This window comes from Mirounga leonina, unplaced genomic scaffold, assembly GCF_011800145.1.
Source record: "Mirounga leonina isolate KUSES-001 unplaced genomic scaffold, KU_Mleo_1.0 Mir_178, whole genome shotgun sequence".
Lineage (NCBI taxonomy): Eukaryota > Metazoa > Chordata > Mammalia > Carnivora > Phocidae > Mirounga > Mirounga leonina.
The window spans coordinates 10,326,247-10,349,201 of record NW_023270464.1 but is presented as its reverse complement, the minus strand read 5'-3'; the positions used below and the strand labels follow the sequence as shown (position 1 = coordinate 10,349,201).

The window sequence follows — 22,955 nt, the reverse complement described above, 5'->3', positions numbered from 1 at the left end:
GTCTTCGTGGTCAAGGCCGATGGTGAGCACCAGACATACCAATGGCAGACTGCCGGGGATGATCGAGTGCTGGGGCTCACTGCATCTCCCCATAAAGGTGTAAGGTACAAGGCATTGGGGTGTACAGTGGGCGACGGCTCTGGAAGGGACCCTTGCTGGCACCTCTGCAAGGGGATGGGAGAAGAAGATTCACGACAGAGCTGTGAACAAATGCCCTTCGGGGAAACAGCTAGCAGGAAGTGCTAGCCTGCTTTTGAGGCGCTGCCCTTTTCTGCACCCCAAACAATGGCAGGTGGTGCTCCACCTGAGGACTCCGCCCTGATTTCCTGAACCAACTCCCCCAGAGCGAGGGAGCACTTGAGAGGCAGCACCCCGCCTCCCGGAGTCCAGGCTGACCTGCTCTGCGGGCTGCGACCCCAGGGTCTCATCCTGGAGGCACAGTCCCCAGTGTGGCTATCCTGGAGTTGGTCTCGCCCTAGGTTCTAGCTCCGGGAGCCTGTCCCGCCCTCCAGGCTCCCTCCCTGGGATTCGATGCCACCCTGAGCTCCAGCACTAGCCCGCCTCCCTCAGGCCGCCGGCCACTGGGTGGCTCCTGAGTCCCACTGAGCCCCACCCCAGCTAGCTCTCCTGCTTCTGGCCTTCTGCTCCAGAACGGCACAGACTCTGCCTCCCTACCTGAGCCAACTGCCGGCTAGAGGCCAGAACACAGGCTGCTCTGGCCTCCCCCTGGGCCATGGCATGGAGACGGCACTGCCCCAGGTCCCCGCGCGTCCCTCTTGGCACCTCCAGCCCCAGAAGGGGCCAAGCCACGGCTTGTTGTCTGCAGCATGGTGAGAGAGTGTGCGCTCTGCGGGCGAACAGACCTGAGACAGATCCTTGCTCTGCTATCTACTAACCATATCAGGGGACTTTGCGTCACTTCCGAGAAGGATGGGGTACACCAGGGCAAATGCCCGTGAGGGTGTATGTACATGCACACATGGGTAAGTGAATGTGAGCGTGCATCCGTGTGTGTGTGTGTGTGTCGCGTATGGGTGGCTGTGTCCTCCGACAGAAGCCAGCTGCTCCCTCCTGAGCCAGGCCTCCCGGGGCTGCTTACCTCCATGTTTCTGCAGAAGGTGGCATTGGTACCAAACAGGATCTGGCACTGCTCGTTGGCGCTGTAGTGCATGCCCGGCAGCTTGTGAGGGAGACGGAGCGCGTGCTGGCTCCTGGGGTCTGTAACCAGCAGACAGGTGCTGACTTTCGACCTGCAACAGCCAAGAGGCAAGCTGACTTGCGAGTGTCCTGCCCAGGTTTTGGTTCTGACTTGTCAGCTAAGAGCGGGTGAGAAGGACGCATCTCCAAATTACCGATGGCAGGACGACCCCGGCCCTGGGCTACATGCATTGCGCTTTTTTTCTCTTTTTCTTCTTTTTCTACCTGACCCAATGCAGATCTTTACCACAAAGGCAATGGGAGTTTAGCAACTAGGAAAGGGCCTGAGCATCACACCCATGAGGCTAATGTACTTTTCTCAAGTTTGAGCATTCTTGGATGAGAATACTTTTGAAATAGATTCCTAGGGTATTTTCTTAGAATACGTCTTTGACGGGCGCCTGGGTGGCTCAGTTGGTTAAGCAACTGCCTTTGGCTCAGATCATGATCCCAGGGTCCTGGGATCGAGCCCCACATCGGGCTCCCGGCTCAGCAGGAAGCCTGCTTCTCCCTCTCCCACTCCCCCTGCTTGTGTTCCTGCTCTCGCTGTCTCTGTCTCTGTCAAATAAATAAATAAAATCTTAAAAAAAAAAAAAAAAAGAATACGTCTTTGAGCAAAATTACTATGAATGAAGAAAAAAAGAAGTTAGGGTCATTTTGCTTTATTTCAAATAAAAACCAAGATTTTTCCTGCAGATTCTCTTGGAGGGTCTGGGGTAGGCTTTGGCAGCTGACGGGTCTAGGTGTCCCACCCCTGAAAGCTGGCTGGTGGCACAGTCTGCAAAAGACATCAGGATGGCAAACCAGGGTGGAAATGTTCACAAGAGGTTGAGAACAACTCTGAGAAACTGAACTGGGGGGCTGTGAGGCTGTGGCTCCTAAGGGAGGTTAAATACGTGAATGCTTTGATTTCTTAATTCCCAAAACAAGGCAGATGGCTGTGGAAAGGAAAGCCACCCTCTCACCAAGATTCTTGAGGCACAGAATCGCCCACGAATACATAGAGGCTGATGCTGGGCCACTTCTCCTGGGCTCAGACACACACAACACTTTAACAAAGGCAGTGGGACCAGCAATATGTACATGAGCAAATGAAAATACCCTGCCCCGTTTCACTGACCCTTCTGGGAAAAATGAAACAATGTCAAGTGGCTTACAACATTTCATTAAGGTTCTGTGATAACAAGTACTCAGGAGGAAATAGATTATATTAAAACTAACAAGTCCATTTTTAAGACATGTGCACCACTTAATTTCCCCACCCACAGGAAATGTCACGAAAGAAGACTCAGGATGAGGACAGAAGGCAGAGTGATGCCTTTGACTGTTCCGTCCCGAATTCACTGGGTGCTTTAATGTGTTACTGAACTACAAAGCTCCATAGGCAGGTAAGACTCCCTGAGTCCCTTTCGTCTCCACGGAGTGGACAGATGAATCCAGCTAAGTAAGAAAGTGATCAGGGTTTGCACATCAAATCTGTAAATTTGTCCCTAAGGTCTTGACACTAAGGGACCCTCATAGTACAGGAGCTAAGACTTTGTTTGACAAAGGTCTGAAATCAGATGGAAATCTGCGAGTGGAACGGTGCAGATGTATTCTGGAAAAAAAGTGGCAGTGAGATAAACAGAGCCCATCCCCACATGGGAGGGAAGTGAGCAGGCCCGGCTCCCCAGCAAATGTGCTCCCTATCAAGGGAAGCAGCCTGAGCATTAAGGAAATGCCCTTTTCCATAGCAGCCAAGGGATGCTGCTAAGGTGGTGTCCATTCAGGGTCAAAATACTGCAGAGTAACGCAACGGGGTTCTCTTCAAGTCACGGTCACCGTGTTGATAGTCAATCGAGCAACAAAGCATTTATGAATAGCAGCTGGGTGCCCCGCATCATACCAGACATACATTTGGGAGGAAGTTTAGGCCAGATAGGGGAGATTCTGTACCGACCACCTCTTTAGGCCAGCTCAGAGTTCTAAGAGATTCGTTTCTCCTTCCCACACTTGGTAAGACTCCAATTGTTGTGTCTTCTGGAAGTACTTTCCATTGTAGTGATTGTACAGAATGATTAAAGGACTTACTTGAGGAAGTTTTCAAGGTCATCACGACTGCAGGAGGACCAAGAGAGGTCACTGGGGTTCCGGCCTTTTACCCACTCTCCTGACATGATGTGGGATCTGCCGGCACAGGACGAGTGGTCATCGTCGTGGTTCATCCCCAAGCTGCCCAAAGGAAAGGAAAGGGAGAGAGGGACACTTAGGCTATAGGCTTTCACCTCCAGTTCTATGTTCCAGCATACTATGCTAACTTAAATCAAGCCTGAGAGGCGACGAGTGACAGGCTGACACGCAGTCCTTGGCTACTCTCAACAGAGCAGACCGACAGCCACGAGCTTACAGAGAAACAGAGTGATGATCTCCTTACTTCATGAATGAAGACTGACAGAGCACACAGAACACCACAGCATTTGCTAAATGCATGAATAAATGAACAAATTATATTCACTGTGATATCACAGTTCTTAAACTGTAAGTTTCTGATGATTACACTTGCTTTTTGACACTAAAATATGCCAATATTAAGGATCTAAGTGTTTTGTTGCCCTATGGGGAAGTCACCACGTGAAGGTCTAGTGGGGACCATCTAAGACTTTGACTTATATAATATCATGGGTGCAAATCTTCACATCAGTGAAAAATGCGGCTTTTCTATCTTTCACATCATTATACCTGGGTCCACCGAGATCATACCTGTCGCCTTCCCAGCCCAGGTGTACCTCATAGACACCAGAAGGCCTGTCTAGACGTGTGTGGTGAACCACGCACTATAGGCTCAATGACAATCTTAGTTTGCACATCTGTCGTCACTGGGATAACCTGGGACATGGAACATATGAGAGCAGAGGGCACACCCTTTGCTGACCTGTGATTTCCAGGGCAGAGACTCGCTGTGCCGAAGGATGCCCATCCTCCGTCAACAAGCCCAAGGGAGACAACATGTGCTTTCCTCCATTCACACATATTTATGAAAGGTTTCCCGAGTGCCAACTAATGGGCTAGAAAGAGAACAAAGAATGGTGCCCGATATGCCATCCTTGACCTCAGATCACTACCAGCCTGGGCAAAGAGAAGACACAGACAGAGATAAGTCTAAAAAGAGGTTCTAAAGGCTTCTCCGGAACACTTTTGTCAGTTTCCCTCATAGGCCTCTGACCATCTTCCGTCAATTCCCCCTGCTGGCTGCTTAATCCTGATGTCTCTTGACAGAAGCCTGTGTTCTTACTCTGCACGCCCTCCAGGCCCCTCCATACGCTTGCCTACGAGACACAGCCTTCACCACCATCACCATGTGGAGTTGGATTAGCCAAAACCACCCGCGTCCTTTTTGAAATACACCGGCAGGCCCTCGAGCTCCTGGGTCTCCGGGCTGGCTGGGCACTCTCTGCTCACCCACACAGCTCTACTCCCATGAGTCAAGGGTACACTTAACCGGGGCTTAATCGTATGTATTCGCAAACCGATTTATGTCACTAAGACTTGCTGTGTCAATTAACATGTGTGGTTACATGTTGTGTTAATCAAGGAAACAGGAGAACAAAAGTCGTTTTCGGGAAAACTAACTTAGTGAGTGGCTAAAAATAGACCACTGCCAAATTGGGGATGGGCAAAACAAGTGTAAAAGATGAGGGGGGAAAAAAACATAAAAATCTGCCCTGGACTGCCTCACAACGGTCTTTTATGTTCTACTCCATCTAAGAAAGAAAAAAGAAAAAACAACCTGGGATTTGAACTCCTTTCACTACAGTTGCGGCTTGCGTGAGGAAGGTGAGATGTAAGTCCAATCAGCAGACACACACCCTCAAAGGAAAAGCTTCCCCCTCCCCCCGTGAAATTGGTGAAAAAGTTAACATTTTCACGGCTTAAGCTAAAACAAAATGTTGAAGGCACCGAAGTCTAATTTCTTTACGTTTCCCCACTTGGACCAATATTTTTGGTCAGTTGGTTAAGTGACTAACTACTATCCTGTCAGAAGAAAGCACACCTGTGGTGCCACCTTCATGTTGATGGCCACGTTGTACCGTGGTCCGGACCGCTCTACTAGACCCTGCCCTGAACAATGCCCTCCCTCTGCGTTTCCCAAAGGCTCTTCCAACTCCCCAGGTTCCCCTGGGGCAGCTTCCTATCCCAGCTTCTCCACCAGTGACTGGCACAGAGCACGCACTCTGTGCAAACTTCTTGAACGAATTATCTATTTAATATGGGGGAAAGCACCACCAAATCGGAGAATCCATATCCCTTACAGGGGTGCTAAGTCTAATGCAGTGGTGGCTCGTTCAACAGAATGACGCAAGCTTTCTCTGGCTAGACTCAGTCTTGCCCTCCTGCCAAGAGACCAGGTAGCCATCCAATTCAAGTGAAATGAAGAACCAAGAGACTGTCCGAGAAGTCTGACCAATAGGAATAATTTAGATATATTTCTAGTAGTTACTTCGCTGAATGAGTCCTATTTTTCAGTACCGTTACTCAGCTTTTCAGGTTTTCTTTTTCCTGCTTGTTATCTATCTCTACCTACAGCTATCTATAGCCATCCGTCTGTCTGTCTATCTACCTATCATTTCTTTGTTTTGTGTTAACTTTTGAAGGAACTAACTGGTTTTTCAAGTGCATTTATACCAGAGGATGTTAAAAGTCATCTTACATCTTGATTTGGGTTTGATTTGAGATCTTTAAATAAAACTACTGGTAGAGTTTTCAAATGGATCTTCTGAAAATGTTGATGGATTTCAGTGAACTCTGCTCAGTGTGTAGGGGCGATAGAAATAAAATGTCTTGTGAAAATGGGGCTCCATCCCATCTTCGGTGACAAGGTGTAAGCACAGTGTGCGGACCAGTGAAAATGCTTTGTTGTCAACCTTGGAGAATCCAATCCTACGGAGAACCAACCCGTGAGTCAGTTGTTCATCTGGCTTTGCACTTTTATAAGCCGGTTCCCGTCATCCCGGGCTGGGATCTCTGGAGCGGCCACCAGATGGGTTTTTTCAAACAACAAGGATGCTGTTTGGGAAACCACAATTGGGGGAGATCCAAGCCCTGGCAGAGTGGCCTCACCACATATGGAGGAATGTTTCCTTTGTGACCACTTCTAAGTTTTCTCTGGTGATCAAGTTGGTTGTAAAATGAAAGAGCCTTCTTCGCTCGCTCTGCCAGGCTCTGCTGGCCAGAGGGCCTGGTCTCTCAGGAGACAAAACTATGTTTAAAACAGTGTTTAGAAAAGCTTTCTATGCCATCCAAAGCTGTGCGCCTGCACAGTATGTTATGTGAGCGTTTCAGGACAGCCGGCCTCAGAGGAGGACTTCCCCAAGGAATGTTCCAGTCAGCAAGATCAGCCAAGAGTGGGATTCCTGGATTCCTGGAGCCTGTGTCTAACACAGATCGGGCTTGATCTGGTTTAAAATGTTCAAATGCTAACTGCCTCATAAATTTACAGTTTGATGAACTAGCATTGGGCTGGGAGTCTTGATATTTGAGGTTTACATAAACTACTGTTTAGGCTATTTTTAGATTAAATTCAGGATCTCTTGACTGAGAAATGTATGTTGTTTTAGGTTTATGTCCCAGGGCATCTATTACTTCTGGCAACATTATATTGAACAAAAACAGGTAGCATTAAGCACACACGCTGATTCTAACTTGAAGTAACAGTGGATTAAAGACACAGGCAGGCCTCCCGTCACACGTGACCCAGATTTATCAAACACAATAACAAGCTAATGGCCTTGAGTTGATTTTTATCTTAAAACAAATAACACATTGCTTCTGTATTTGCTTTAGGAAATCCAATATATACCACGGAGGGAGTTCTAAGAGAACCCCTACAGTGTTCACCCCCTCCTAGCTTCACCCCAAATCCTGAAAAACCATGGAGAGGGCTGGGTGTTCTAGGCTTGGTATATCTGCCATGTTGAAAGCTTTGGTTTTACCTGGCTCTAAGCCTACCCATCTGTTTCCCAGAAGCTTTGGGATTCTGACATCAGGATGCAATCAGGTCCCACACCTCCCCTCAAAGTAGTCTTGCCTGGGAACCTAGGGCAAAGGCTCCGGTGACGTGGCCCCTCCACTGAAGGGGTCCTCAGCCAGCCCAGGCCCTATCCTAGTAACCCTGAGTGAGGGCAGACGGACAGTCCCTTTTCAGGAAATGCTCACTGACACTATAGTAACAGGGATGGCTCAGGGCAGTTTCCAGGAAATGAGAGGCAGAGTTGTATTAGTTAATATTACTTAACATGATAATAACCAACACCCCAGCTTTACACTAGGAGGAAAATTCTCGACTGTCAGTACTTCTTTGCCAAGAACCACGCTATGCCCTCGATCTTCAGCTACTCAGAAATGTCACCTACACGTGTTGAAAGTCACTAGGGGTAACAGGCTGCATTCCCTTATACAGGCTAAACTGTCATCATCACCCATAACCCCACTGAGGGGGAACCAAACAAGTAGGCAGTGATCACATCAAAATCCTCTCACCCGAGAGAAGTCTTTGTTTGTCTTTGGTTGTGCACAGGGAAATGAGCCTAACAGGCTCATGCAACCACCAGAGTAGATCTGGGGTCCCTACAGGTTCAGCTTTACCTCCTACACACACAGGATCACCCTGGGAAAAATGATCCTAAAACGCCATGAAATTTGGAATCACCAATGGGCAAATCATGATCAATAGAGCGCTGGTGTGAAATGGGCTTTGCTGTAGTGGATTACATCAGAGTAGGTGAAGATGGAGAAGACGTGTACAGTATAAGCCATCTCTCTTCCCTAGCCAGAGCACTCAAGGAACGAAAACACTCACGTTCTTGAATTGATACCTAAGGGATTTTGAGGTCAGGTATCTGAGTCAGGTCTGTCCTCTCCTCAGTCTTGCCCAGGACTGCGTAGGTGTGCGCATGCATGTGTGTGAGTTTATTCACACGGAAGATTCACATCAAATGGGCTGTTAATTTTTCACTTAACAAAAATTCAACTAACTGTGGTGAGAGAGAGGTAAAGAGAGAAAAAGAAAAGAGGAGGAGCGTGGCCCAGGTGACGGTGCCCCTCGCTCTGGTCCCTGAGCATGTACGCTTGCGTGTGCAAGAGCGTGCCCACCCTCAGGGAGTGTGACAGAGCTGGGTAGCTGCCCTTCCCTCAGGAATCTCAGGGACGCCCTCCGTGAGCCCAGCGTCACGCTGAGGGTGATTCTGCTGTTTCACGACACCCATTTTTCATTCAACACGGGCACAAGGTACGAAGTCTTGACAGGTGACATTAACATTTTATCCCCACGGCAGGAGGAAGATCAGGTGTGAAGGACTCGGTGTCCAGTGCCTTGATGTGGCACCTCTGAAAAGTGATTTTTAGAGGTAATGCTGGTATCATTTTCACCTTTCATTCTTGTTTCAGAATCTCGCTGTACAAAGAGTTGCCGCGTCACTGGGCTATCATTCGGCCTGAGAATTTTCACTTTTATTTCCAGTTGTACCTTCATAGCCTCCAGAGGAAGCAAACACCTCCTCCATTCTTGATGAGCCCCTTCGGGTGCTGTAAAACTAAGGGAGATTTACTTAAGGTCACACACCAGGTTAGACTCCTCGCTGCCGGCCAGCCTCTTTTTTTCTGAGACCATCTTTCTGGGCCAGGGAGACCAGAGCAGGCACCGAGCTGCTCAGTGATGAGGCTTCACCGCTTCCAGAACATTCCCCCACAGACTCCCCTCTGCTTGGACATGTGCACACACAGCAGCTGGCTTTAAGCCCCAGCTGGCTTCCAATTTTTTGATAGTTTTAATGAAAATATGTAAACGAAGAGATAAAATTCAAAGGGATACATGTACCTCTATGTTTATAACAGTAATATTTACAACAGCCAAGATATGAAAGTAGCCCAAGTGTCTGTTGACAGATGAATGGATAAAGAAGATGCAGCATATATATAGAATGGAATATTACTTAGCCACAAAAAGAATGAAATTTTGCCACTTACAGCAACATGGACAGAGCTGGAGAGTATTATGCTAAGCGAAAGAAGTCGGAGAAAGGCAAATACCATATGATTTCACTCAGATGTGGAATTTAAGAAACAAAAGAAAAAAAGGGTAAAAAAGAGAGAGACCAACCAAGAAACAGGCTCTTTAACTGTAGAGAACAAACTGATGGTTACCAGAGGGGAGGTAGGTGGGGGATGGGTGAAAAAAGTGATGGGGATTAAGGAGGGCACTTGTGATGAGCACAGGGTAATGTATGGAAGTGTTGAATCACTGTATTGCACACCTAAAATTAACATTACACTGTATATCAACTACACTAGAATTAGAATTTTTAAAAATTTAAAAAAGACTATGTGGAAAAAACAATTTTTGTTTTTCTGAAAGTGGATCATTTGTGAGTAGACTCAATTCAACTCTAGTAGATTACAGATGTGTAGACATGCCAAAAACTATACATATTCAGTAAAGAGTATTAAGATTTGGATTTCTCTCGAGAATTGTCAAAATGAAAGTCTGACTGTGTGTGTGAGTGTGTGTATATGGTTAGGATATTTGCCATCTTGTAATTCTTTTTAATTTTTTAAAAAATTTATTTATTTGAGAACGCGCGTGCATGAGCATGGGATGGGGGGCAGACTCCCCGCTGAGTGCGGAGTCCAACATGGGGCTCGATCCCACGACCCTGAGAGCACAACCTGAGCCGAAACCAAGAGTTGGACGCTCAACTGACTGCGCCACCCAGATGCCCCTTGTAGTTCTTTTAAAAAGATTCTTGAAATAAAATAAATTCTGAAAGAATCTGCCAATCAGGTGAAGTTTTTGATAATAACATACCCTAAGAAAAAAGAAAAAAAGAGGGCGCCTGGGTGGCTCAGTTGGTTAAGCGACTGCCTTCGGCTCAGGTCATGATCCTGGAGTCCCGGGATCGAGTCCCGTGTCGGGCTCCCTGCTCATCGGGGAGTCTGCCTCTCTCTCTGACCCTCCCCCCTCTCGTGCTCTCTCTATCTCATTCTCTCTCTCAAATAAATAAATAAAATCTTTAAAAAAAAAAAAGAAAAAGAAAAAAAGAGAGATGATAGGGAACTCCTCTTCTCATGCAGAAGCAAGTGCTACGTTTGAGAGTCCTGGCTTTGGAGTCACACTGACCGGGATGAGAATTCCAGCCCTGCCTCTTGAGAGCGCATCCCGCCTCTGCACCCCTTCTCCTCATCTATGATTGCACAGGGATGACATTCTTAATGTCATTCATTTATTTGTTCCTTCATTCTACAAACATCTGTCAAATGCCTTCCACGACCAGCCACTGGTCTAGGTGCTGGCACAGGCTGTGCCCCTGCCTCCACGGAGTCTGTATTCTAAAGGAACGGAAGTGAGGTGTCCACGGGAAAACACACACACATGCCTGAGTGAGGGAAAGTGGCAGCCCCCCAGCTGCAAGCCCGGGTGCCCTCAGAGAGCCGCCAAGTTCATGAGGGAAGTGGTGCCCTCAGAGAGCCACCAAGCCCAAGGGAAGGTGGTGACTGCAATTGTGAGACCCCCGAACAGCAGCTTTGTGAGAGCCTCAGAAGCCCAACTGCTCTCGGCAGGCAGTCATCCCGTCCAAGACCGCAGACACCCCAGGACGCCTGTGAAAGATAATGGCTGATGACCCCTGGTCTGTGCTATATATTGACCTTTGAAGCAAGAGGATGAAGTTGGGGGTCCGTGGCACCGTGTCCCATTTCTTTTCATCTCGGCAGCGGATCTAGGGTTGAACACGCAGGTCAGGCTCTTGCTCGTTTCCCTGTGCATCCAGCAGCCAGGGGTTGGTAAAGACTCGGGGCCTGGAGGGCTGACGCTATTGCCATCTTCGTGAAAGGCTGTTTTCTGGCTCTGATAACTCCTCCTGGCTCATCAGCCCAGGTGCGTCTGGTCCTGCCCGCCCCTGACAAAGATGGTCCTCACACAGTGAGACGGGCCCCCCTTCCCTGCTCCACCAGCTCTCAGAACAGGGCAGGGCACAGGGCAGGGCTCAGGAAATGGCTGGAAAATAAAAGCAGCCCATGAACATCTAGGTCCATATGGCAGCCCGCCAGCCCACAGAACAGAGGCTACCTGGGGGTGTCCTTCCTCTGCCTCATAAACATAAGGCAACTCCATGATGAGATGGTCCCCAACGTGAACAAATGAGTGGCACGTCCTTGGGAGGCTCACAGCCTTCTCTGCACAGTGCCCTCGCTCCTTCAAGCCTTCTACGAGTGCATCCAGGGCCGATGTACACAAACATGTGTGTCATTACTTTCACAGACTTGGAATCAAATGATGCTTGAAAATATAACCAAGAAAAAAAAATCTACAAAGTGATGTTGACTTCTGACCTGGGAAGACATTCTATAAAAGGGGAGGGGAGTGTGTGAAGGGGACTCCAGGCAAACATTCCAAAGAAGTTTAGAATTGTAGCTACATCAGTGGAATAAGGATTTGCCTCCCAAGGGTGACAGCACTGATTCAGACGGAAAGGCTAGAGTGTTCAGAAAAAAAACTCTACCTCTGATAAGGTAAGCAGAATGAGTCAATTCTTCTTCCTTCTTCTCTTTAGTTTTTCCCCACCACCCCCGAATTATCTCAGGTATTTTAAGAACTTTACTCCCATAAGATTTTTGGCTCATCGAGTTCCACAGAAAGTCCTTTTCGTTTGGGACTGCACTGAATAACCAGATTAATTTGGGGAGAACTAGAATCATTGAAGATCTGAATCTTGCCATCCTAACACAGAGGCACCTGTTTATCTTTCTAGGATTTCTTGAATGACCTCTGGCAAATTTTATTTTATATGAAAAGGTCTCGCATTTCTTATTCGCCTCATTCCTGGGTATTCCACATTGTTGGTAGACGTGGTGAATGAGGTCTGTCTTTTATTCTTCTGTAAGTGATGTGCCTGTGTACAGGAAAGCCATGGATTATTGTTTATGAGTCTTACGATTGGCACCAATGCGAACACCATGGTTTCAATAGTTGTCAGATGATTCTCTTACCACATGCAGATAACAGCCACTTTGACTCTTCTCTTTCAATATTTATACCTCATTTCTTGCCTTATGAAATTTGGCAGACATCCAAAACAATGGAAAACTCTACCCTGGTCCCAAGTCTAATGGAAATGTTTTTAATACACACACACTGAATACACCTGCTCTAGATTGCTTGTAGGTAAGTATACTTGATCAACTCAAGGACATCTTCTAAATAATCATTTGAAGAGGACTTCCTCACTGCCATTTCAAAGTAAACACTAAGACAGTCTGACATGGTGGACAGAGTGATGGTCCAAGGAGAAAGAGGTCATCGTTGGAGTTAAAGATTTGTCCCAATTAGTTGGGGGACCTGACACAAGGCTTCAACCACCCCAGGCCTGTTTTCTTAGCTGGGAAGTGTGGGGTTTGAACCAGATGACTATGAAAAGTTTTCCAGCTCAGAATGTAGTCATTTCATGATGCTTAATCTAGAAGACTAAACACAATTTAAGGTATAGTTGCTATTCACTCTTTCAGTAAGAGCTGACTGAACATGACCCTGTACCAGGCATTTTCAGGGCACCAGTTATACAACAATGAATGGCATACGCAGTCCCGCCTGCAGGAAGCTCACAGTCTGGCCATGAGCACAGATAAATCAGCAAGTGCCGACCTATGCTGTCCAATGAAACTTTCTGTAATGAAGGAAAATCTCTGTGTGTGTTGTCCAATATGGTGGCCACCGACCACAGGTGGCTACTGAGTGTTTAAAATGTGCTGTTGTGACTGAGGAACTAAAGTTCTTATCTTATTAAATTTTAATTAAGGTAAATTTAAAGATCCACCTGTGGCTGAGTGCCACCGTGCTGGACCACACAGGTGTAGGCCATAACGTGACTGCACTAATTTGAATACCATCATTGGGAGCTGTGGATGTCATCACATTGGTATAAGAGTACATCCATACCCACAAATTACTTACAGACGTACAGATTCGGGGAGAAATAAGACAACCCGATGACACACCTGGAAAGAATTAGTGGCTAGGTGTAGATACTAGGAGCTAAAAGCCATGGACATTTAGAGAAGGGAAACTTCCACAGGTTATCTCACAGTGACTTTTTGTATGACCTTCATTTAGGTCTAGTTTTTTCCATCTGCTGATGGTTGTGCTGAGGATGCCATCTGTGAAAAGCCCTCCAAATCCCAGGGCTGGAGCGGAATGTATTAGAAGAGCTTGTATTAGAAGAACCGGAGAAGACCCTCTGTGCAGGCTTTACACAGCATCCAAGAAAATGAAAGAACATCAGCCTAAATTGGTTTAGACAATGAGGTGCCTGAAGAGCATACATAATCTCCAACAGAGAGAGGGATGCCTCCTCTGTGCCATTAAATCTGGGGCATTCTCAGTGTCCAATCAATTGAGTCAAAGAATGACATAAGATAATATGCCTTTGCTAATTAAAAAAGTGAATGGTGAGGTATAGTAAGGCAGAGCAAAGGAGATAATTCTACTGCTGGAAAGGTCTGTGAGGCTCTCTTTTGCTTTTTAGAAGAAGAAAATCTATTGAAAAAAATCTTTTGATTTCAAAAGAAGACTACAAAAGCAGTGAGCTCTTCTAAAACTAACCACAGACACAGTGAATGCCATCCTGGCCCCCGAGCTGTCATCCCTGCCTGCTCTGGGCCTAGAATGCAGACCTGCTGAAGCCCAGAATGCTATGAGGCCCATGTAGACACCATCAGCTCCAGGTGCTGGCAGCATCGACAAGTCTGAGCTCCCTGCGTTCCCCCACCCTCCCGAATTGCACGATGGTTCACTGGGATTCCTGTCCTTCAAGGCTATGGTGGGCCTTCATCTGGCTTGGCTGTATTTGATGGAGGCATGTATGGGACATGGGAATGAAGTCGGGAAACTGAAGGACTCCCATAAAAGCTGCATTTTGCTCCTTTTCTTCCTCCTATTCTTGCTGGGACCTGCACCCCCACACCATTGCATACATGCCTCATGGTGGAAACAGTGTGTGTCCTCTTTTTAAGGGACAGGGAGTTCATGATTTCTCTGGAACAGGTAACATCTAAGGAACCAGGTGAGAATGACCGGACAAAGCTACCATATGTGCATTCCACACCACCGGCGCTAGACATCTCAACACCAAGACCCCAGGCTCCAAGGAATAACACCTGGGCCCTTGCCTTTGTTCTAACTGGTTCCTGGATGCCTAAGGGGACTTTATACCAGACCACTGTCCTCAATAAAAAACCCCAGACCCCCAAAAAGGGGAGACTCATGCTCCTTTCCTGAGTCTCCCAGACACTCCATCTATATCTGCTCTCTCTACATTTTCAGTAAACTCTGCTCTCACTTCCGGCTGGCTCATGTTTGATTCCCATCCTGTGCGAAGCCAAGGACCCTCTTGGCTGGTCCTGGAGGACCCCCTCTGGGTCTCCGGACTGCCAGCATCAGGAAGGGTTCCGAGAATGCAGGTCGATGCAGCATAAGTGGGTCTCAGCTCCTCACTTTTCCCAGTCTGCCAAAAGGGCTCTGCAATGATGGGGAAACCAACCCTGAACTTTGGTTCCAGGGTAGCTCAACAAGAAGACCATGTGCCCGGCTTAGCAAGCAAGAACATAACAGAAAAGTTGAGTATGGAGCATTTCTCTTTTAAGCAATGTTCTCCCAAGGTCCTGCCAAGGAAAGACTGCCACAACAGAACATTGTCCCTATCATGGCAGGGACTTTGTGAAAGGAAACTGGGAGACCGGGTGAGAATGAGAAGCATATGCTTTCTGCTTCTTGGTCTAAAGAGTAATTACTCTATCAGGGCTGCAGACACCGGACTGGACTGGGGCAGGAAATGGAAGGATAGCTAAAACCTTCCAAAGATGCAAATCCCAGGCTACTACGTCCTACCTTCCAGACATCAAAAAGGAACTTGCAATTAACAATGGATGGCAAAAGTGACATGTAAATGGAGAGTGATATCCCAGTTTTAGGGAAATATACAGCCAGCCCCAATCCTATGTTGCTGTCCTCTGTGGAGTGTGACCGAGGCAAGCACTTCGGGGGCCAAGGTCCAATCTCCTGGTCCCTCTGCAGTGGGCCAAATCTCCATGGCCCAGCTCTGCAGTGAGGTAGAGAAGGGAAAAGACTGTGATTCCTTCCCTCCCCACCACTGGTATCCAGTGTCCCCACCTGTCCCCCTTGTGTCCCTGATTCAGAGGAACCTTCCCCCCCCCCCCACCCCCCGCAAAGCACTTTGTGTTTTAACAGTCAGCACATCCATCCAGAGGAGTGAGGAAATGGAAGGTGGGCTGGGTACTGTGGTGGCAGATGGGGCAAAGGGAGGGCAAAACTCCCGGCACCAAAGTGCTGGCTCTGTTCACCAGAGGTGGAGATTCATCTATTCCTGTGTCAGCCGAAGGCTACTGTTCACTCAGGTGTGAGCCAGGGAAGCCCAGAGGGTTTGAAGGGCCTAAGTTGATAGCCGAATCATGCCCTCATTCATCTACCAACACCGACTCCATGCCTGTCACATACCAGGCACGGCTCTAAGGACCCATGTGCCCACGGGACCACACATCAAAGGTGCAAATAAAGGTGGGTCTCTCCCTGGACACGGGTGCTGAATAGGACACTAACAGTGGGAACAGGGAAAGGAGACACAATACGTTGGGGGGGGGGGGGGGGGGGGCGCGGTCCTGACCAAGCAGGAGGGAGCGCCTGGAAAAAAGCAGAGGAACAGAGTTTTCATTGTACCAGTACTTGTTACATGTGTTAACTCACTATTATTGTCCCCACTTCCCAGGTAAGGGAAATGAGAACTGAGAGGGAACTGAGAAATTGAGAGGCCCACCCAAGGTCAAAGAGCTGGTAAATGGTCAAGTATAATTTGAGCCTGGGCAGTCTCTGCTCTGAACCTGAATGTATGGCCCAGCCCCTTGAGGATGAAATTTGCCCCCACGTCCAAAGGAGAGCAAAGGATGGGACCTGCTAACCCATGCCAAGAGTGGCTGTCTTGAAGTTCGGGGCGGGAGGGTGCTGACAGCGGAGCCATCAGAATACTGTGGGCTACATAGAAAAATCCTTTTTGGCAATAGCAATGGAAAGTCAAGAGGCATCGGAGAAGCTCAAGGTCTGCTCTCAGGGCAAAGGGACTTGCCAGTAAGATAGTATGGAGAGAGGAGAGGGGCCTACAGAGTACGGACATGGCCTTGGGGAAAACGGGTGCTGGGAAGCAGCCAAGCGCTTTCCTGGGCCCAGTTTGAAGGAATCACACTTCTGTTCTCTGGGGACTGAGACACTCAGGAGAGGGTGCAGACTCGGTCCCCTTCTTTCTGGACACTTCCCCGTTCTCTTACCTGAGGCACACATCTGAAACATTGCTAGCATCCACCCTACCCTCCAGCCTTCCCATAAATATCTGAGGCTCAGAGGGCAAGGGCAGGAGAGGGAGACAGACATATCCAGAGCCATGAAATGCTGGGTGGGCATGGTAAGGTTTCAGAATGACTCAGGGAGTGTGGGGTCAGGGCGGGGAACCTTGCAATCTTTGTGATATCTACCCATCCTCTCCTTTTTTGGTACTTGAAAATTTTGCACATTAAAAACATATTGCTAGGAGACTGCCACTCAGGATATTGACTCCTTTTCTAGTTGAGATCTGGGCTCTACAGAGCCACAGGATTCGAGATATTAAGGGCTCTTGAAGCTCCTCTGTCTGAGCCCGTGTGGAAACCAGAGCCCAAAGAGAGATGCCCACCCTATACCTCTCTGCTGGCAGAAGCAAGTACTTCTAGGAACCAAGGGTCTCCTGTGTTCAGGTTTAAAATCAGATTTCTGGTCTACCTCTAGGTTCTGCCTTCATCCAACCCAGCCTGTGAACGGGGATGGGAATGGTGTCTAGAAGCTTGAGAAGACATCACACTGGGAATCCTTCAAAGGTCCTCTATGGACTTGAGGATGAAATTTGGTTTGGTGTTGGAAAACCTCAGAGTCAGCTCTCAAATGACTATCTTTTAGATCTACCTAGAAGAAACGCTCTATGTTCACTATTTTCTATTGGCCTCCCCTTGCACTGCCTGCTCCCGAGCCCCCCACAAAGGAAGAAAAGGATGACATTTTTTTTCCTTTTTAACCACTGACATCTCTTAAGTAAACATGATTATTTCCAATTCCGCCTAGACTTAGCAATTGATTGTTTGGAAGGCTTGGATTTAATAAGCCTTCCAATCACAAACAGTAACAACTGCCTGATTTCTCAAGGTGGGGGTGTTTCTCAGCCGATAGGAGAAGGCCTGGCTGGGGGTAGCTAAAATAAGTGTACGGTAGAAATTAAAAAGATACAAAGGGGTAGGAGATGAAAACTGAGTCTCCCCTCCCCCACAGTAATTTCCTAGCCCCCTGCTGCCCACCCCTCACCCCAGTGGCAATCTCCCTCACTCATTCTTCTAGGGGCTGCTGTCTTAATGGGCACTGGAAACCAGCCCCCAGCAATTCCTATCCCCTTCAAAGGCAGTGCAGAGGAGGAGATTAGCTGACCTGCAGGAGGGACCTGCTTCCCCAGGGGAAAACCTGCAGCCTCTCAAAGTTCAAAGACCCCTCAGGGACATCAAAGGGTACAGGATGCTCCAGGCAGCAGAAACCCTAAGGATAGGCTGCTTCCTGCTCCTAATGACCATCACCCCCTTCCTTTCCTTAAAAGCCACACACCAGGAGGGGCTTTATGGCCTCATTATTTGGACTCGGCCTTTTCCACCTTGCCCAGGGGGCCAGGTTGAGGGTGTGGGGAAGACATGTGTACTCCTTCACCTTACCTCCTAGAACTGTGAAATGCGTGCCATGGGTCAACAGTCCTGAGAGGGGTGTAGCCCCAAATGAGCCCAGCCCCACAGCGGCACTTACACAACTCCCACAAGACCCCAGGGCCTTTGCCCGTGCCCTTCACCTCTATGTGGACACCATTTCCTGTTCTCCCTACAGGCTGAAATCTTCCTCTTTCTGTAAGGCCCAGATTACAGGTCACTACCTCTCTGTAGTAGCCCTTGACCCTGTCCAGCTAAGAGGGATCCCTTCAGCCTGAACTCCCACGCACCATGGTCCTTCTCTCAAGGTCTCCCTGAAGGTGGGACTGGTCATTCTTCTCTACACCTCGCCAGCCCAGAGCCTCCCCACAGCCTGGCCACATGGTGCTAACCACACAGAAGGTGCTGGTAAGTGTTAACTGATAGAATAGACTGAACAAAATCAATTTGAGTGTCTCTAAGAGTTTCTCCTGAAAGCTTTTACCCTCATGGATCTACAGTCTCTTTGCTATATTTAGGTGGCAGGGTGAGTCTGAGAGCATCACCTCCCCACAGAATTCCTGAGAGCCCCTTCTCCTGCAAGTGTAATAAAAAATCAGAAGCAGGCAGCCACACCTCCCATCAGGAACAATAAGGTCTCTATCATCCCTTTCCCACTCTAAGGCAGGTTATGTCCTGCCTGATGAAATTTAACACTAGAGACCTAGGAGAATTTCAGAGACAAATCCTACAGTCTTACGACCAAGAGGGACCCAGCACCATTTCTGTAAGCGCTGGTTCTCATACCCAGCCGCACAGTGGACTCTCCTGGCGATCCGTGGAGAATGCTGGGGCCTGGCTCCCACCAGCAGAGGTTCTGATTTCACTGGTAGGAGGCACGACTTGAGCAGCAGATTTTTAAACGTTCCCAGGCGATTCTCAAGTGCATTAGAACCGCTGTGACGGTGTTGACCGGTGGTTCTCAGACTTCAGTGCACACCAGAATCCCCACCGCGGACCTGTGAAAACTCAGATGGCTGGCCCCAGCCCAGAGTTTCTGATTCAACAGGTCCAAGGTGAGGCGGGGTGGGGTGGGGTGGGGTGGTGGTGTTGCGGGGGAGGGTGGCAGGGCAGGGATAAGAATCTGCATGTCTATTAAGCTCCCCAGGGATGCTGAAGCTGCTGGTCCAAGGAACACACCTGACAGCCACTGCGGATGGTTTTCACTACGTGTCCCACACTGGCTGCAGGTGAGAATCACCTGGGAAACTTTGACCATTACCAATGCTTGGGGCCCATCTCAGACCAAGTAAATCAGGATGCCTGAGGGTGTGGCAGGCACCTGTATTTTTCAGGGGCTCCCAAGTTTTGAGTCCGGTGTACCTCGAGCGCTAAGAACTTTGCCTCTAAGACACATTCTGTCCGTGAATGTGACAGCAGGGGCCCACCCACAGCTTCTTCCTGTTCTGAGCACAGATGGGCCTTCATGAGGCTTCCATGCCCAGACCCCATGCCTGCCTTCTCAGCAAGCACTGATCCAAACCCCGCTCTTTGTGATGTGACAGAGTCCAAATATCTGAGATCACACTCTTGTCCTCCTTTGCTCTTCCCTCCTCCTGCCCACAAATTCCAGGGAGAAGTCCACATTGATAACAAATGGCAGGACTTCTCACCAAGCTTTCAGCCAGGTGGCAAAGATTTAGGACAATCACATCTTGGTGAGTCAAAGTCAAAAATCCTGACTATACTTTAGTTCTGCCTGGATTCCCAGTTTTGGGGGGCAAGACCCAGGGAGGGCATTCCTGTCGGGAGATTCTGGACACACTCAAAGTCCAAGGCCCAAATGTTCCATCTGCAAATTTTACCCTGATGGTGAAGATTCTAAGGAACAACTTTTGGGAATGGTGATCACCCTATTGCTAAATTATCAAATGCTAGTTTGTGGGACTCTCCGTGAAGCATTCTGGGTACACTGTATGTAGAGACTCTTTGTTTCTCTAACACCAAGGGTTTGTTTGAGAAATTTCGACACAATTGAGACCTTGGGGGCTTCGTTACTGCTATTTCTTTTTCCCATTATTTTTTTGAGGCTCTTCTTAAGCAATACTTTTTATCTTAAAAAAGAAATCTTCACTTCCCCTACTATAAAGTATAGTTTCTTACAGTAATCACTACTGCTTAACTGGCATTCAATTTACAGGATAAAAATATATTCCTCTGGCCGTCTTAACGACTGTGTACACAGCTTGTCCTCAAACCCTCTCTGAATTTTGGCTCAGAGCAACTATCATGTTAAGAGGATGGAATGCAGTTTCAAGCAATGCCAGGAGGATTGCATAAGGGATAATTGATATTTTTACTAGCGGCAACTTTGTAGTTGATAATGGGTTATTAAAACAGGAAAAGAGGCCCTCCCCACAGAGTCCCATCTGAGATGTAAAAGGAAAGGTGTTCCAGACAAAAAAGCCCCTCGGTGTCAATAAAGGGTGGTTCTGGCAGGTCCCGTAGCTTCCAGAATGTGCGGCCCTGGGCAGAAAGCAGCGGAGAAGAGAAACCCCCTTGTTTCAGGGTCTCTGGGGCTGAAGCCCGGGCAGCGGCTGCCCCTTCGCCCTCCCTCCCCTTCAGTCACATGTGACCCAGCTCTTGGTGGGGCTCTGTCACACTTCTGGAGTGAAGGGTGGTTGGGGGTAGGGGAGAGACAGAAATAGCAAGGGTACCAAGTGTCCTGCCATCCATGTTCCTTTTTAAAAAATAATTTTGACACTGGCTTTTATTTAAACGTCTGCTTCCAACTTATGTTTACAGAAGGGAATCAGCATCAAATCTGGCAAGCCTGACAGAGCAGAAACTCACTGGTCTGAAATAGGAGTTGTCAAGGGCCGGCCGCTGTCCTCATCTTTGGCCGCTCCCCCCACCCAAGCCCTATCCTCCAGGTGAGATGTCAAAGAGGTGTCACCTCTTTGAAGGCAGCAGAAGGCTCATCCATTACAAATACCATAGGTTGTCTCCCCCCGCCCGCCATTTTGAGGTTTTCAAGACGATCCTAATTCTTCAGGAAACAGAACCAACATGCTGATCCTTTATGCATAAAAGGAGGCTGAGGTACAGGGGATGGTGAGGGAAGGTGGGCCAGGGCAGGGTGGAAACGCTAGACCCCAGGGGTCACTCTCAGGAAATCACCAGCTCACACTCCGCCTGCGTCATATCACATCAGTGCGGATTCTGGCTCTGGGGGCCACACCGCCGTCTATGTTGATGTCCCCCCCCTCCCGGCCCCCAGAAGGGTGATGTGGTGGCCCTGCTCGCTGCTTTGCAAGATTTCCTATGTTTTCTTTCCCTTCCTCACCCTCCTCCAGCTTCAACACAGACTTGGTCTTATCAGTGTCACAGGCATATAAGTACTTATTTTTTTGTGTGGCCAAGACTTTTCTTTTTAGGGCACTGGAAGGAAGACTGCTGGAGGCGGCGGTGGGGGGGGGGGGGAGAGACAGACAGAGAGAGTGAGCTGAAGGTGGTGGAAACAGTGGTAGACTGAGCTGCTTGCATCAGCACTCCCTGGAACAAGATAACAGGCGCTGCCGCCCACCGGGGCCATGAGACCAAAGTCACACCGACCCACACAGGTATGGACGCTCTCTGCTGCCACATCTTCCTTTCTTTCTGAGTCAACCTCAGTGTCCAGCGGAATTGCCTACAAGCTGTATCCACGGCCGGTCAAGTCCGGGGGGCCTAGGGTCCACCTTCTTGCTGCCCATCTCCCCTGCCCTGTTTGCCCTGGTTCCAGAAGTCACCGTAACCCAGCAGCAGCATAGTCAGGTGTCCAAACCGTAGAGGAGCGTCTCCGGGTCGGAGGAAGAGAAGCGCGAAACCCCAAAGACCACAAAGAGTGAAGCCTTTCCAAAGCCAACTCATCCTGACCTCCTTCCGAAAACGTACAGAGCTCTTCAGAAGCAGGGAATGCCGCTGGTCGCCATCTCCAGGGGCCTTTTCTCTGTCGTTACAAAGGAAAGTCAAAGGGACAGCACCACCCCAGAACCCATGACAACTGAGGCCCCTTTTCAAAGTGAGTGTGGCTGCCTAAGAATGCGGGAGCCCCATGGTTTCGATGCTTCTGGGGTCATCAGACAGTCGCCTGCCAACATGGGAAAGGCCATCGACTGATGGGCGTGAACGAAGGAGAGTGGTCACTACTGACGGTGAACAGAGCTGATGAGTGGATGTGGACAGCTTGAAACTGTGCGACACAATGCAAGCCCGTAGCCGCCGTGACGATGGCCAGGAGGAAGGCAAGGACAGTGAAACTGCTCATGTGAATGAGTACAGGCCCCCCGACTTGGTTGTTTGTTGGCAACACCTAAGGAAGTTCAGAAAAATCCCACCTGCAGAAATGCTGATTTAATTGGCATGAGGTGCGGCCTGGACAACTGCTTTTTAATGTTTTTTGAGGGGGAGGGGCTAAGGGAGCGAGAGAGAGAGAATCGTAAGCAGGCTCTACACCCAGCATGGAGCCCAATGCAGGGGCTCGATCTCATGACCCCAAGATCATGACCTGAGCTGAAATCAAGAGGCAGGATGCTTCACCAACTGAGCCACCCAGGCGCCCCAGGACATCTGCATTTTTGAAAAGATCCTCAAAAGGGATGATCTTACTCTGAACTTCTAAATTTTGAAATAATTAAAGGTGCACAGGCGACCAAACAGAAAAATGCAGGGGGGTTCTGTGCACCCTTCACCCAGCCTCCTGCTATGGTAACATGTGGCATCATAACTACAATGCAGTGTCAAAACCAGAAAGTGAACATTGCTACAATCCACTGTGCTTCTTCGGATATCATCAGTTCTATATGTACTCTCTCACTGTGTACTTCTGTGCAATTTTATCACACATTCCACTTCCTATAACCACCACCTCAATCAAGAAATCAGAGCGTTACCACAACGGGGCGCCTGGGTGGCTCAGTCGGTTGAGCGTCCGA

At 48.6% G+C, this 22,955-nt stretch overlaps 1 protein-coding gene across 2 annotated transcripts in view; it reads right to left on the bottom strand.

The window, feature by feature from the left end:
• ADAMTS17 (ADAM metallopeptidase with thrombospondin type 1 motif 17) overlaps positions 1-22,955 on the bottom strand; it is a 344,744-nt gene that overhangs the window by 170,790 nt on the left and 150,999 nt on the right. For both annotated transcript variants that reach the window (XM_035024022.1, XM_035024023.1), the window contains exons 9-10: positions 3,268-3,408; positions 1,100-1,250 (exon numbers count right to left, since the gene is read on the bottom strand). In XM_035024022.1, coding sequence (XP_034879913.1) covers positions 1,100-1,250; positions 3,268-3,408 — 292 coding nt within the window. The remainder of the gene's footprint in view (positions 1-1,099; positions 1,251-3,267; positions 3,409-22,955) is intronic.